The sequence below is a fragment of the Sciurus carolinensis genome, chromosome 1 (assembly GCF_902686445.1).
Source record: "Sciurus carolinensis chromosome 1, mSciCar1.2, whole genome shotgun sequence".
NCBI lineage: Eukaryota > Metazoa > Chordata > Mammalia > Rodentia > Sciuridae > Sciurus > Sciurus carolinensis.
Window position 1 is genome coordinate 38,680,439 of NC_062213.1, and position 14,356 is coordinate 38,694,794.

At 47.8% G+C, this 14,356-nt stretch overlaps 1 protein-coding gene across 4 annotated transcripts in view; it reads right to left on the reverse strand.

The window, feature by feature from the left end:
- Vps13b (vacuolar protein sorting 13 homolog B) overlaps positions 1 to 14,356 on the reverse strand; it is an 829,431-nt gene that overhangs the window by 2,539 nt on the left and 812,536 nt on the right. For all 4 annotated transcript variants that reach the window (XM_047551787.1, XM_047551802.1, XM_047551778.1 and 1 more), the window contains exons 58-61: positions 12,363 to 12,533; positions 5,713 to 5,889; positions 3,597 to 3,699; positions 2,771 to 3,020 (exon numbers count right to left, since the gene is read on the reverse strand). In XM_047551787.1, coding sequence (XP_047407743.1) covers positions 2,771 to 3,020; positions 3,597 to 3,699; positions 5,713 to 5,889; positions 12,363 to 12,533 — 701 coding nt within the window. The remainder of the gene's footprint in view (positions 1 to 2,770; positions 3,021 to 3,596; positions 3,700 to 5,712; positions 5,890 to 12,362; positions 12,534 to 14,356) is intronic.

Sequence of the window (14,356 nt, forward strand, 5' to 3'; positions counted from 1 at the left end):
TGGTAAAGATTTTTATATTTCTGTAGGACCCGGAAACAATGCAATTGAAAGCGTCCTAAAAGCTGCAGAAAGCCAGTGAGATGGCAAAGAGAGTCAAGGGGCCTGCCAGAAGAATAAGCAGGACATCCTAGAGTTTGTCTTATATTTTCATGCTTGAGAAAGAAAATAGAGGCCTCCACAGATTCACTGACAGATGAAAGCTGTGCTCCACTAGGCAAAAGCCAGAGCTCTGATGATATCATTTGATGGGGCCAGAATTCAGCTGGAAAGCTTTGAATACACAAAAAATCTTAATTGCTCCTCCTGAACAGCAGCACAGGAAAACCCGTGTTGTGAAAGGAACCTGGCCAAGGAATAAATTGACCTTCTGACTCATTTTGAGCCTCTCATAAGGGATTTCAATAACGTGCCAGGCATATTAAGCAATTATTACCCCTAAAAATGGCTGTATTTAACCAAGAAAAGCAAATGCTGATTTTAAAAAATCTGAATCCTGCCATATTTGAATATACTGAATGATGTCATCTACAAATTAATTCCTTCCAAAATTCAAAGGAGCTATGTTTCCTAGCCTCCAAGGCAAAAGCAATAAATCAGAAAAGCTGTTTTATGTGAAGAGCTTGAAACACTGCTCTTGATTTTCACTGGAAGGCAGCAGGTACGCTTCCTAACCAAGCTCTGTACCTGCATTATAATGAGAGGCACTGACAGCTGTGGGGCGAATAAGGAAAACTGTCAAAGTAGCACCCGAAGCCCCTTCCCGCCCCTGTGCAAAAACATTGGTTTATAGCCCTTTTAATAAAGGACTCATTAAAATACTCTGCAGTTGGGTTTTCTTTGGGGTGAGTGGGGGAGGTTAGGGATGGACACAGGATTAAGGGGGGATTCCTGTATCTTAGGAGTTGAGGTGGGGAGGTAAGGTGGAATAGATGAGAGCAGAATGTGGAGACAGGTGCGTTGGATATCCACCCTCTGCCCACCTCCAGGTACTGCTTGTGTGAGCTCCGCTTCTCTAATGGCTGGTCTGTAGCACTTCTGGTCTCATTTTTTCCTGTCTTTGTTTTAGCCATCCCTTGATCCCAACCCTTTTTTATTCCTGGACACAGGGAAAATCAGTATTGAGCATAGTGTCCAAGAGCTCCAGAGCTCCACCCCTAACTCAGTGATTCCATGGTCTCAGCCTTGGCACCTGTTAAAGGTGCTGACTCCTGCTATCATCTCCACAACCCCTGGGGGAACAGGTCTCTTCCTCTCCAGCTATATGAATCCTCTCAGTACCCTTCTCAAACAGAAATGCAAAAGAGAAGGATCACATTGAAGACGGTTTAATGGCAAAAGATGAATCTCCAGGCTCAATTGTTTAAGATCTTAAGCTTTTCCAGCTAAGGAAAAAAGAAGGTCACAGATATTCCTAGGGTCTTGGAGGTTTCTCGTTAAGGACTAAGAACTTGAAGATAATGATACTATCCTCTGCCAAATCCTGTAGCCAGATCACTGCTGCTTTATTGTCAACTGGATCAGAAGATTTTTGGCAGATGTAATAAAGTCAGCCTGGACATCTGACCTCTGTTTATTCCCAGAAAGTCATCAACTCAAAGCAGCAGTATAGTCCTCGTGCCAAGCCCCAGCGTAAAGCCTGACTGATTATGATCCAAGAAACTAGAGAAATCTTAAGAGTTGTTGTGGTTGGCTGCTTTCCATCTTCTCAGATAATTTTTACCCAAACAGTGGTGTGAGGGAGGCAGGCTCCCATATCAGGAAGAAAATAATGAAAAAAGGGATCAGGTAAGGCTTGCTGTCCTTTGCTGAAGCCACTCAGTCCCCAGTGAGGACCAGTAAGCTACACCTTGCCACTGATCACGCCATATTGATTTTCTGGAAAAAGACTTGTTTCTTGGGTCAACAATCAGGGCCTGTGGATAAGGCCATCTCCTGGGAGGTAGAGGTGGAGAGCAGTTTTCCAGTGGGTGCATCTGCGTACCCTGAGCTGGACTGCAGGAGGCTGCAGCCACTGGTTGGGGCTCACCTCCGAGCCCTGACGCTAAGGACGTCCCATCTGGGCATCCATTCCATATTACCTAAGTGTGCCAGGCCCCAGCAACCTGTGTGTTTCAGGAGCTGTGGGGCCAGGAAGCTGCCCCAAGAATCTAAGCACTGTCCCCAACCCTGTGTTACTTATGGGACAGGAAATTGTCCTGTCTTGTTCTGGAGAATTAAAAGCAGTGGGCAGAAATGAGATCTATTTATAAAATAAATCTCTGGGGTTGGATGCTGGACAGGGAGCAAGGGAGGACCCTCGTGTTGCATCAGTTTGTGGAGGTTCCTGCCCTCATCTTGGGCCCCCCCGCTTTTGCAGCTGTTCCTCCTGCACCCACAGGCCTGTTGGAGATGTGCCCGGGTGGTGTGCAGCCCAGGGGCTTCCTCTGTGGATAGCTGCCAGGAATTGCTGTGTGCTCCTCACCCTTCCTAGGCCACCCCACTCATTTTGGAGCTCCAGCGTCTTGCTCTGTCCTTCCCTGTCCTGGGGCACTCCAGCCCTCTGACCAGAGCAGGATCAGCCCTGTTCTATTCACTTGGTGAAGGGCTCACACGCACACTTGGGTGGGGTCTTCCAGCATACCCGTTCCCCACCACCTTCACTGTCTGTCCTGTCTCACACTCTCCAGGTCTGCAGCAGCCACTCCTGAGACACAAAAATGCCTGGGTACCAGTATCGGCCTGTGTCTCCACTCCCTGGCAGTGAGCCCAGCCCCCATTTTCTGAAACGTACCTCCACATCACAGGCCACTCTCGGCTGCTTGAGCTGCACGGTGAGCAGGTTGCTCTGCTTACTGTCCTGTGTGCAGTCAATCTCTGTGACAGGGAAGGCCTGTTGCTGTGTGTCCTCACTGACGCTCACCACGAAGAGTACTTCTGAGGTCAGCAGCAGGCACCCTTCATGCTCCTGGCCTGAACCCCTCACCAGAACCACATCCAGGGCCATGTGGACTTCTGGTCTCCCCAGAGACTGGAGCATTTTCCTGTTTAAAAGAAAGCAAATGAGGCCAGAGAGAGCTTGGAAAAGGCAGTCACTTGTCAATGTTCACTGTTTACCAAAGACTTGGGACAACCCTACACAAATCTCCCCAAGGGCAAAGGACTTTCACCAATCTGATTATTCACTTTAGCTAGAAATGTTAATTGTCAGTTTAATTCTCAAACTGACTCGGTCAACAGAACCTGGCTTCTCCTGGGAACAAAGATTTCCTGTGGCTCTGTTGTGCTTCCTCTCTTCCCATTAGAACTGATACCTCCTAATTAAGAGTGCTGGTTCCGCAGGGAATCTGGAGCCCTCTCACAGGCCCTGGCTTTTCCGCCAATGTGTCCTCTCCCTGAGTGGTCAGGGTGGAACAGAGTTCTGTAATCAGCCCAAATCTGGGAACAGCGGTTTCCCCCAGTCCTCCAGGATGCCCTGCTACTGCCCAAGATGCCAGTGCCAAGAACAGCTGTTCCTCTTGTGCTCCCCTGGAAGCATGGCCCCTTAGCTTGGGAGCAAACTAGGAGCTATTAACATACAATGTGGATGTAAAGTTGAGCAAGTGTTTCAGTAACTTTACCAGACATATTTGACATGGCTGTTTGGAGCCTGGTCAGCATGTAGATCACTTGGCTGATAGCGCTGTTTGGGAAGCTGAGAAAGTCCAGCTCCATGTAAAATACCTGTGGGGAGAGCAGCAATGGAGTTTACTGGCTGTTTTCTGGGAACCACTTCCATACTGTAGTGATGTCATCTGCTTAGAACTATCCATAAAATGTTACAGATCTAAAATGATGTCACATCTAGAGAAGCAAGTGTATAGATAACCATTACAATGCTCTTAACCCTGGCAATCTTACATTAGCTGCAAACTATGATCGTGCTACAGTCCAGGCAGGACTAGCACTTAGGGGAAGCGTAACACTCCTGAGAGCAGCTCGTCATGAGCAATAGCGGACACGTCATTTACAATTTGTGTTAAAAAAGTCAAGATTTCTAGTTGACTTCCTTACTTATTATATACTCCTGTATCTGTGCTGTGGCTGGTCAAATAAAAACACAACACACACATAGATACATATGAAGGCACATGGTTTGCCTAGATACAGTATTTAAATGCTAAGTGACTTAATCCAGCTGTTAAACAAGATTCCATATACATTTATGAGTGCTCTTGGGGCCTCGGGTTTATTACATGCTCTCCCTGGTGCCAGCTCCAAATGAGGGCACCCAGCGGCAGCCACACAGGCTTCCAAAGAGGCTCTCCAGAACCAAAGATGGTACAGCATGTGTGCTTTCTGAAGGCTTGTAAATATTTATAAACGAGGCATAGTCATTAGACTAAGAGTTAGTGGTTTGTAAAACCTTCAGTGTGGTAATAAAAGTTTTACAAGAGTGATGGAAACCAAAGAGGCCATGTGAAGCCTGCTCTGAGATGCTCTTACATAAGGCCGAGCCCTGGGAAACACAGGAAGGGACGATGGCATTTTCGAAACCAAAAGAATTTATGAAGCACAAGTTGACCTTACTTCACAGGAGTCTGTAGCAAAAGGAATAAGTTTTTTAAAAAAATTAACATAGAAGTCCTAAGCATTTGGTAAGGGAGAGTTTCACCTTTTCTACTTTCAAGGTGCAGCGATTCTTACAGTCGGCTTTCCTGTGAGGAGCGAGTGTGTCACTCACAGGAGAGAAGTGGCGGGGGAGAGGGAGGGATGGAGCGAAGAGGGGCGCTGCTCGTGCCTGTGTGGTCTCAGCGGCTCGCGAGGGCCTGCCTCCCACCGTCTGCCTTTTAGATACCAGTTTTATGTCCTGATCTGGCTGCCTCTTAGCCCTCCTGAGGGGAAGGCCATCGTGGTAAAGTGAAACCCACGGGCGCAGGGCCAGAGGCAGGCTGGTGCTGTCTGACCTTCATGTGTCTGAGATGCTAGCTGGATTGGCCTGCTTCACCAACAACATGATGACAGCAATTTTAGGTAAAAAAGGAGTAATTCCAGTCACACGTTTACTAAAAGTTACTTTAAGGTGCTCTGCTGAGAGAGCAGAAAAGAAGCACAGGAGGAGGGGCGTGTGAGGGAGAGGCCCTGCGTGGCCCTACCCAAGTAGAGCAGCGTCCCAGGTCCCAGGCCCTCGCCTGTCCGCCTGGGGAAAGGGTGTTCCCTGCAGTGCAGTTCCGCGGGCCAGGGGCTTGGCCTGGCTGGAAGCTGCAGGATGGTTTCTGCAGGCGAGAGCCACCCCACCCAAAGTCCTGCACGGCCCCTCTTAGCTGCCCGTGCTCTCACAGGATTTTTCCTGCCTCTTTCCTTCCAAATTCCTCATGGGGGAGAAAGTCACCATTCTTTTCTTTGTTGCAGTATATTCTCCAAATTGCTCTTAACCCCTAACTGCTAACTTTTCATTAGAGTCCTTTTAATTAAGCAAACTGTAAAACAGATTCTGTGACACAGAATCACAGAATTTCCTCTGAAATTGCTATTGGAAATTACCAACTGACGTTCTGGGTCTACACTTTTATTTTTGTTTTTAGTAGTGTAGTTCTACTTTGTATGAGTAAGCACAGGGAGGCAAGAAAGGTCACTGCTATTGTCTGTTGTACTTTTCTCTCTTCTCCCATGTGGAAGGACAGAGGACCTCAGGAACCTGGTGTCACCATGCAAACCAGTCAGTAAAGTCCCAGCAGCCTGTTCTCTGCCTCTTACCGTAGCCGGTCTGCGACACGAGCTCAGCAGCTCCTCCAATGGGCTTTGTGAACACCCCCATGATTCCTTTCCCCACACCCGAGATAACACCCTTGGCCTTGTGTCCGGCTGAAGCCTGAGCCTCGGATGTTTTCTGGAAGTTCTGCATTGGCTGATCGACTATACCAGCAATTGCACCTGAAATAACAAAGCCCTCAGTGAGTACAGAGGCTTAAAATCCTCAGCAAATGAAAACCTCAGTCAGGCATGCGGTTTTATTTGGATTGAAAATGAATCCCTGCCCTCATTATGAAGTTCTTTACATTTATTTACCAATTATCTAAGTACATTTTGGGCTGTTTACGTTAGACATTTTTTATCTTCATTGAAACGCAATGTTCAGACTGGGTTTGGTCCACACAGCCAGGATCAACCATATCAGACTATTTCCAAGTGCTATTCCTGTGTGTTTCCCCAGAAATAAGATGACACAGTTTAAGAAGAAAGAGCTAACCATTCATTCCTCAGGCGGCCAGAAAGCCTGCACAGTCTAGTAAAGTTCCACTCAATCAAGGGGGGAGGGGTAGAGCCAGCCTCTTTCTGTGCCTCCAATTCTAATAAAAATGACTATCAATAATCCAATATCATCATCCATTATTATGATTTAATGATTATTTAATAAAAGTAACCATTGATATGATAATTATCTCTTTTATCGATAACCTGTCTTGAGTGCTTACTAGGTACTGGGGACTATGCAAAGAGTTTCACCTATATGAGATCATTTAAACCTAATAATTCTATGAATCAGGCATGGTTTATATCATTTTCCAGAAGAGAACACTGTGGCACAGAGAGGTTAAGGAGTTTTCCCAAGGTCGCACAGCTGTTAAACGGTTAGGCCTGGATTTGACTCCAAAAAGTGTGAGTCACAGCCTACTCTTAACCACCAAATTTATCACTTATCCTGTTTATGAAACAGGCTCTTCTCCTCTCTACCAATCTTGGAAAAACTTCCTTCCCTCTCACTTCAACTGAGGTTTGGCTACTTACTCTCCACTTTAGAATAGCTACCAAAACTCTGCTTCACTAATGTACTCCAACAGCTTCACAATGGGGCCACCATTGCCTTGACTGAGCTTGAAGGCTGCTGCAAATGAAAGACATTCCTCGGCCACTCCTCTGGATGTGTCCTCCCTGCTCCTCTTGCTCCATGGGAACAGTGATGAGTCTAAGAAAGGCCCTAGGAGTCCTGCCGTTTTTCAGGATGGGAGGCGGGCTCCCTAACTCAGAAGTACACATTCCTTACAGTTCTTGACAGAATCCCCTGCTTTCAGCTCAAGCCGGGTAGGGTTAATGAAAACACACGCACCCTGGTAGAAATTTTAGGTATGTCAAATCCTATCACTCCAAATGTCACCAATCCTGAATCTCTCCTGTAAACAGAGATTTCCAGGTCTCAGTTAATGATGTGCTAATTTCAAGTCATGTTCCATTGAACAAAAACTAATAAAACAAAAGGCTGGTTTCTCTAGGTCAAAGGTTAAGGATCCCAATGTTCACGGGCTCCAGTCCTTTAGGTCTTGACAGGGTTGTTTACAATTCTGCATTGACAGACTTAACTGAATTAACTGAAGTGATAGGTCTGTTTCCCACCCTAGATTAATGCCACCCTAACCCTCTAAAGACATGTCAGGGGGTGATGAGAGGTAGTTGCTCCTGGTTGGCACAGGCCACTCTGGCTCTCATGGTTGACTGTCCCTAACTTTGTCAGCGGCTGATGAATCAGATGCTCTGCTCTCCACCTATATGATCAAAGGTCAGTGGCCACACAAGGTTGGGGGGTGGCATCCACCAGCAGTGTGATGGAGAGGCAGGGACTTGGGGTCTTCTCCTTAAATCATTTTATGGCAGGTAAAGCGAATAGCATCAGATTAAAGAATGCAGCTTTCATCATTTCATTATCTGATTTCTCTGAAAGGTCTTGCTTAATAATACAAAAGTGGGTAAATGATTACAAAAACACCAATAGATTAAATTATTGCCAATATTTCTGGTAGAAATGTCTTCTCAAGCATATCTTTCACTAGGCCTCTTAAAATTGGATTGGGGGATGGCCAGGCATGGTGGTGCACACCTGTAATTCCAGTGAATCAGGGGCTTGAGGCAGGAGGATCATAGGCTCGAAGCCAGCCTCCGCAACTTAGCAAGGCCCTGTCTCAAAATTAAAAAATAAAAAGGGTTGGGGATGTGGCTCAATGGTTAAGTGTTCTTGGGTTTAATCCTTGGTACGAAAATAAAGAAGTAAGTAAATATATTGGGTTGAAGGCAGGTGGTCACCTCATTTACGGTCTTCTCCCGTTTCCCTTTCCTGTGCTGACCCTAACCTGTACAAGGAATGTGGAGCCCTAACCAGCTGTGTCATCCACACAGGGTACAAACAGGTATGGCGGCAAAATTCCCCTTTGATCTTCTGCTTGCCCCACTTGGCGGCCACAGTGAAGGCCCCAGTTGCTGTGGCTTTGATGGATAGGCTGTTGGACAGCCAGAAAAGCCGAAAGCCTGAGCCCCATGACGGGGTCAGTGCCTACAAGGTGGAGGAGTCATCAGATTGCACACCCCCAGCTCAGCACCAGACCTCGAAGGGGGAAAGCCACCCATCACACACCGGCACCTCACTGGTCGCCAGGTGCTACTGTCTCTCGCTGTGTGCTGATGAGCTGGGGAATAGAGAGCAGGGGAGACGAGCAGCCGTCCAGGCCTCTGCGAGCCGCCTGCAGGGAGGCCCTCTTATTAAGCTAGTCCAGCTGACTCCTGCGACTGGTGAGTTATTTACTGTCATGTACTTAAACTCTAAAGCTTTAAGTAATGGAAAGGGATCTCAAGACTTGTCTGCTGGCAGCAGGCCCACGGGCGGGGGCCACATGGAGAGGGCTGTGACGTGATGCAGGGGCGCGGAGGGAAGAGGGCTCCTAGGAGGGCACCAGGGACCCTGCGAGTGGGCTGGGCTGTGGGGTGGGGTGGGCTTCCTGGGCACCTTGGCTGTAGGAGGGCCCAAGGGACCAAGGGAACTATGAGCCCCTCCTTCACCTCCCCTGTGACTGTTCCCAGTACCAGGCAAGGATGCGCCCTCACTGATCTATTTTGGTGCCAGCCTTAACACAGAGTGTAATCTTATTTTGGGCACTTTTTTGTCACAATAGCAGAGGTACAGACCTAAGCTGGGATACCACTCCATCCACAACTCACCATTCCAGACACAGGTGACCCAGAGCGTGGAAAACATTCCAGCTCCGGGGCAGTAGTTGTGTTAGAAGAGAGGCAAACTTTGGTCTGTCGCCCTGAAATTCCCAGCTGTCAGTCTGACTGCTGATGAGAGATTCTGGTGGCTACACATAGCTCCTTGCTCACTTGGAGGGAAACTCTGGCTCCACCTGGGAGAGGCCAGATTGGGATTCTGAGAGGAGCCCCCAAGAGTGCAGGAGGTGGAGGGGTGCAGCTGTAGGGATCCAGCCCGTGATGCATCAGTCAGGCAGTGGCCTGGCCTGGCCTTTGGTGTTTGGAGAAGAAACAGGTCTGGGAAGGAACATGGAGTGAAGAGAAGACATGGAGTTGCCCAGCCTTCCATGGTGCAGGCTCCAGGGCACAGGGTCAAGTGTGTGTATTTGGGGAAACAGATTTGGTAAGTGTGGGCAAGGCTGATACCAATTCTACAGGCTGAACACAGTTCTCTCAAAAGTCACTGCTTTTAGAAATACTGTTGTGGAGCGCATCCAAAAGCCCTGGTGACCTCTCTCGGCCAGTTGGAAGACCCCGCCTCACTGACCTTCTGGTCCCCAGAAGGCAAAGCAGAGACAAGAAGTCCCCCAAATCCAGATTCACTAGGAGGAAAGGTGTTTCTCCTACCCTGGAACTTTTGACTGTTAAGTCTCCCTACATCCTGTTTTCAGGCCCAGAGCCCTCCAGGGTAGAAGGCTCCCAGGTTCTGGTTCTTGCTGGAGGTTTGATCTGGGCAGTCACCTGACTTCTTCAAGCCTTGGGCTGTGAAGATCAAGTAAGGCGGCACATGTGAAAGTGCTGTTAACCCTAAAATATTCTTTAAGTATATATTTTTTTATAACTGGGTCTTTAAAATTTCTGTCTTACGGGCTGGGGAGATATAGCTCAGTCGGTAGAGTGCTTGCCTTGCAAGCACAAGGCCCTGGGTTCGATCCCCAGCACTGCAAAAAAAAAAAAAAAAAAAAAGAAAAAAAAAAATTTCTGTCTTACAAAGTAAGAAACTAAGCAACTAGAATTTTAATTTCCCTACCAGAGGTTTCAAACTACTATATCACAAGAGCCCTAACTTCAATTAGACATTGAATTGTATCTAGCAATTTTAAACACCATTTCTGGGGATGAATGAAATGGTGACAAATCTGTACTTCTCACATAGGAGGCCTGGTTGCTCCTGCTCCTCTTCTTTCCTTCTTGCTCACACTGGTGGTTCTAAGACCAGGCATTTTGAGATGAGCCAGAGGTTCTGAGAGACACAGACAGAACTCTTTGAGGAGGAAAGAAAGTTGCTTTGGCCAAGCTAGAGACACCCATTATGAACTCTGAGAAGCCCAGAGATGGTTGTCGGATGTGTGCTAGGCGGGACCAGAGCTCCCAGGGGTCAGGGCAGGCCAGTGTTGGCAGGCGTGGGGAGTTTATGTCAGCTCCAGAACTCAGAGGTTTCTACAAATTACCAGAAGTGAAGAAAGACTGCATGAGCTCACGGTCATTTCCACAGACAGCATGGATGAAGATACACGAGACACATGCAAAAGACCACAGCAAAGATCAGGGCTCTGTGACTTCCACCCTGTCCGTGAAAGCCAGGTCCAAAGGTGACCTTAGCAGGACAGGGTCAGGGCTCCTCAACGAGCTGATCTCTACTTCCAGACACGTTTTTAGACAGTGACTGGGGCTTCATTGGGTGAGAAGGGAGTAGAATCCACAGGCTAGAATTCAATCAGGATCAGGATGGAGATGGCCATGCACTGGCCAGATCAGGTCTCTTCTTCCTGATCACCTGAAAGTTCTAGGAATAGCTTGACTGGGGGCAGGGAGCTCTTATATCCAGAGTAGAGGGCACTGAAGACTAAAATTCTTAGCATAAAAGGGTCCCAAAGTCCCAAATGGTGACCTTGATGCCCCAGGATAACATCATTGTTGATTCCTCTGGTTATAGCAACTTAATCCACTGGACTACATGAAAGCAAAGAATGCTCCTGCCATTACTCCAGATGTCTCTTTCCTGGGACACTCTTTGAAACCAGGCAACTATTATATTACCTTTGCTACCATAATACAATAAATACTGACAGGTGATATCTGTTCAACATGGGCTTTGTGCCTGCTGTTACTTCCAGTAGTGGTATTACCAGTCTCAGTTTATAAGGCAGAAACCAGGATGAGAGAAGTGAAGAACTTATCTGAGGTCATGAAGAAAGGACTTGAACACTGTAGACTGGGGCCCAGGGTCCTGAGGGATGTGGTCCACACTTACCACACCAAGTTCCCTAAGGGAAACACATGGTCTTTGGGTTGCTGAGTCAAGCAAGAAGATCGTCCTTTACCCAGCATGTCCACCGCAGGTCACTAGCTTCCCTGTTGCCATGCATTATCAAGTGACAGTGCCCCACACCGTGGACTGTTATTACTTAAACAATTTCTAGTGACTTAACCTGCACTTGTAACTTTTTACTACTTCCTCCCTCAGCCTGAGCTGGCTGCACACAGCTGGGGGGCTGCATAGGGAACTGAAGACCAGGGGGAGGACGGAGCCTTTCAAGCCCATCTTTCCCACCCTGTGCTCTGCACTGCCTTGGTCACTTTGATCTCTGAGAGCCCACACTCCCTCAGACACGTGGGTGGCAGGTTGCCAAGCTGTACAGTTTTAAATTCCTTTTGTAAGCAAATAAACAAAAAATACCCTTGAAAATCCTGCACTGCAAACCTTCAGCTCTGAAGCTTCCTTTTTATAGATTTTCCAAAGCAACTTATTTTTAAACATTTGAAATGTTTTGAAACATCCATAGCAATCTTCACCTCTAGCTATACCACTGACTGCTTCACAAACAATCATGCTCTGAGTCAGGCAGATCTCAAAAATAAGTAAATGAATAAATAAATAAGAGGAAAAGCAGGCTCCTCGCTGAAGTTCACATGACACGTGTGCACTGCGCAGGTGCTGCTCAAACAAAAGCAGGCGCCCGCGATGCTTGCAATAGGGGCCAGTGAGTGCTTCGGAAGGGTGTCTGTTACTCTAAAGAGCAAAGGGTGATGCGTTGCCTGTAGTGTGGACGCCATGTGCTCAGGGGCGTCCCACGCAATCACTCTTTGCTTTGGAGTACCACACTCAGGCCCAAGTTACGTTTCCTACCAGATGCAAATGAAGGCAGAGCACAGGGGTTTGGGTGGGCCAATGTCCCTGCCAGGCAGGTCCTGGGAAGGCCTGTCTCTACCACATGATGGCTCTGAAAACGGGGTCTGTCCCCACGGTGGGCACCAGGACGAGTGCCTGTCCTTCTGAGTACCTCAGCTTTGGCTACAGAAAGGAGGTGAACTTCACAGCATCCCCAGGGAGAAGGCAAAGCTGCCAACCCTGCAAGAGCCACCCTGGATGGGAGTGGCCCAGCCCTTACCGAGCAGGCTGATGCCCAGCCGGGACAGGCCCTGTCGCAGCCCCTCGCCCAGGCTCTCAGGCAGCTGCCGCCGCCATTCCTCCTGCCGGTTGTAGTGCTCCTCATCCAGGGAGAGCCGGTCCATGTTCCGGGCCAGGCTGGTGGCCAAGTTGGTGATGGATGTGAGGGTACCTGAGGGCACAAGAGCACAGGGCTGTCCTCTTTGTCACATGCATACTGGACCCTAGAGCAGAGGCCCTGGAGGTCTGCTGGGGGAGTGAGAAGGGGCGGAGGCAGCATTTGTGTCCTTCCTGGACATGCCCGGTGGGGAGTGGCACTGCTTCCCTCCTGGGCCACGCGAGGCATGAGTTTTAAACAAATGAGGTGCAGATTAACCTCTGCCCAGGAGGGTGACGGCACTCTTCAAGGGGGATAAGAAAGGCCTGGAGTTTCACGTCCTTCATAGCACTTGATTGTCAAGACTTGGCAAAGAAGTTCTGAAATCCCTGATGAAGCCCCGTTCTGAGGCTAAAATTCCCCCGCTCTGATTTTAAAGTTTAAGGTTAAGGTTATGTTGCTGTATTTTAGACAGATTGTAAAGAAATACTTTCCCTTTAGGGATGAAATTTACCTCCCCTTCATTACTTCAGTCTTAATAATGGCAAACACTACACCTTATCATTTGACACTCTGATTAAATAATCACTGTGCCACAGAGAACACACGCAATTTTAATATTCCAAATGTTAACAAAAAACAAGTGAGGACAGTGAAGGGGGCGAAGTCACAGCCGCTCTGGTTGTCCTAAGATGGTGACTTCAGCCTCTTGCTCCAAACAGTCCTAACCCCTCTAGCAAGTCTGCATGTCTTTCAACCAACAAAACTGGAGGACAGACAACTAGTCTGGAGAAGGCATGGCAGATGTCATTTTTGCAGCTGTGTCTTTACTAGTGATCTGAAAAGAAACACAAACACACCAACAAACCAAACAGACTCTGCAGGAGAACAAGTGTAAAGGACATTTAGTGAGTAAGTCTGCTGAAATCATTGCTGGGGTTCAGTGCAGCAGGTGTAGGTTGTCATATTTTACAATAAGAACAACAGGATGGCAGTGTCAGGAGGAGCCCCTGCCTCAGTCCCACTGACTCATCTGGTGAGGGCAGTTCTGTTCCCAGGCCTCCCAAAGCTCCTGGGCTGGGAAGTGGTCCTTTTCACTGTCAAATGAACTTGTTTTTATTGTTCTTGCTGTTTTCTTACCCACTACCTTGGGCCTCCGCCCTACCCGATGGATCTTGGATTCTCATATTTCAAGTTCAAGTCTTCTTTTGAGGTCTTCTAGAGACTTCCACAACCTGCCCACTCATGACAGGGTTGTGGCACTGTCTACAGTAAAATGCCTTTTATGGGGAACAAGGCCTTTGCCCTGTTTTCCCTGCCTCCTGCTGAGAAGAAAAGGGGCCTCAGATGGCTCTTGTTAGTTCCCGAGTCACTGCCAACCTGACCAAAATATCATCAAGCAAACTCAGGGATGAAACGAAAACATTCTCCTCCTTATGGGAAGCGGTGTGGCCTGTGTGCCCGGGGACCAACTAGGGCCACAAGATGGCACTGTGTACGTATCATGTTGGAGAAAAGTTGGCTGCTTCGCCTCTGAATCCGCTTCCATGTCAAAATGCATCCATAACCTCAAGAAAGTTATGACAACTGTATCTACATTTTAAAAAAACACAATGAGGCAACACAGTGTGGGATCTCTGATGTCTGGCAGAAATCCTGAACACCTTTAATATTTCTGCATTTATCACACGGAATAACAGTTGAGCCGATCCTTATTTTCCCAATGGGAGGTTTAAGATTCTGACGTTTCTGAAACATTTTCACACACTACAGGCAAGCAGTGAGCTGTTTAAAACCTAAGACATTATACATGAGCATTGTTACAAACCCAACACTTCACTGCAAGCTAACACACCGAACAAGCTAGAAGTCATGTGAGCACACTTACAACTTCAACT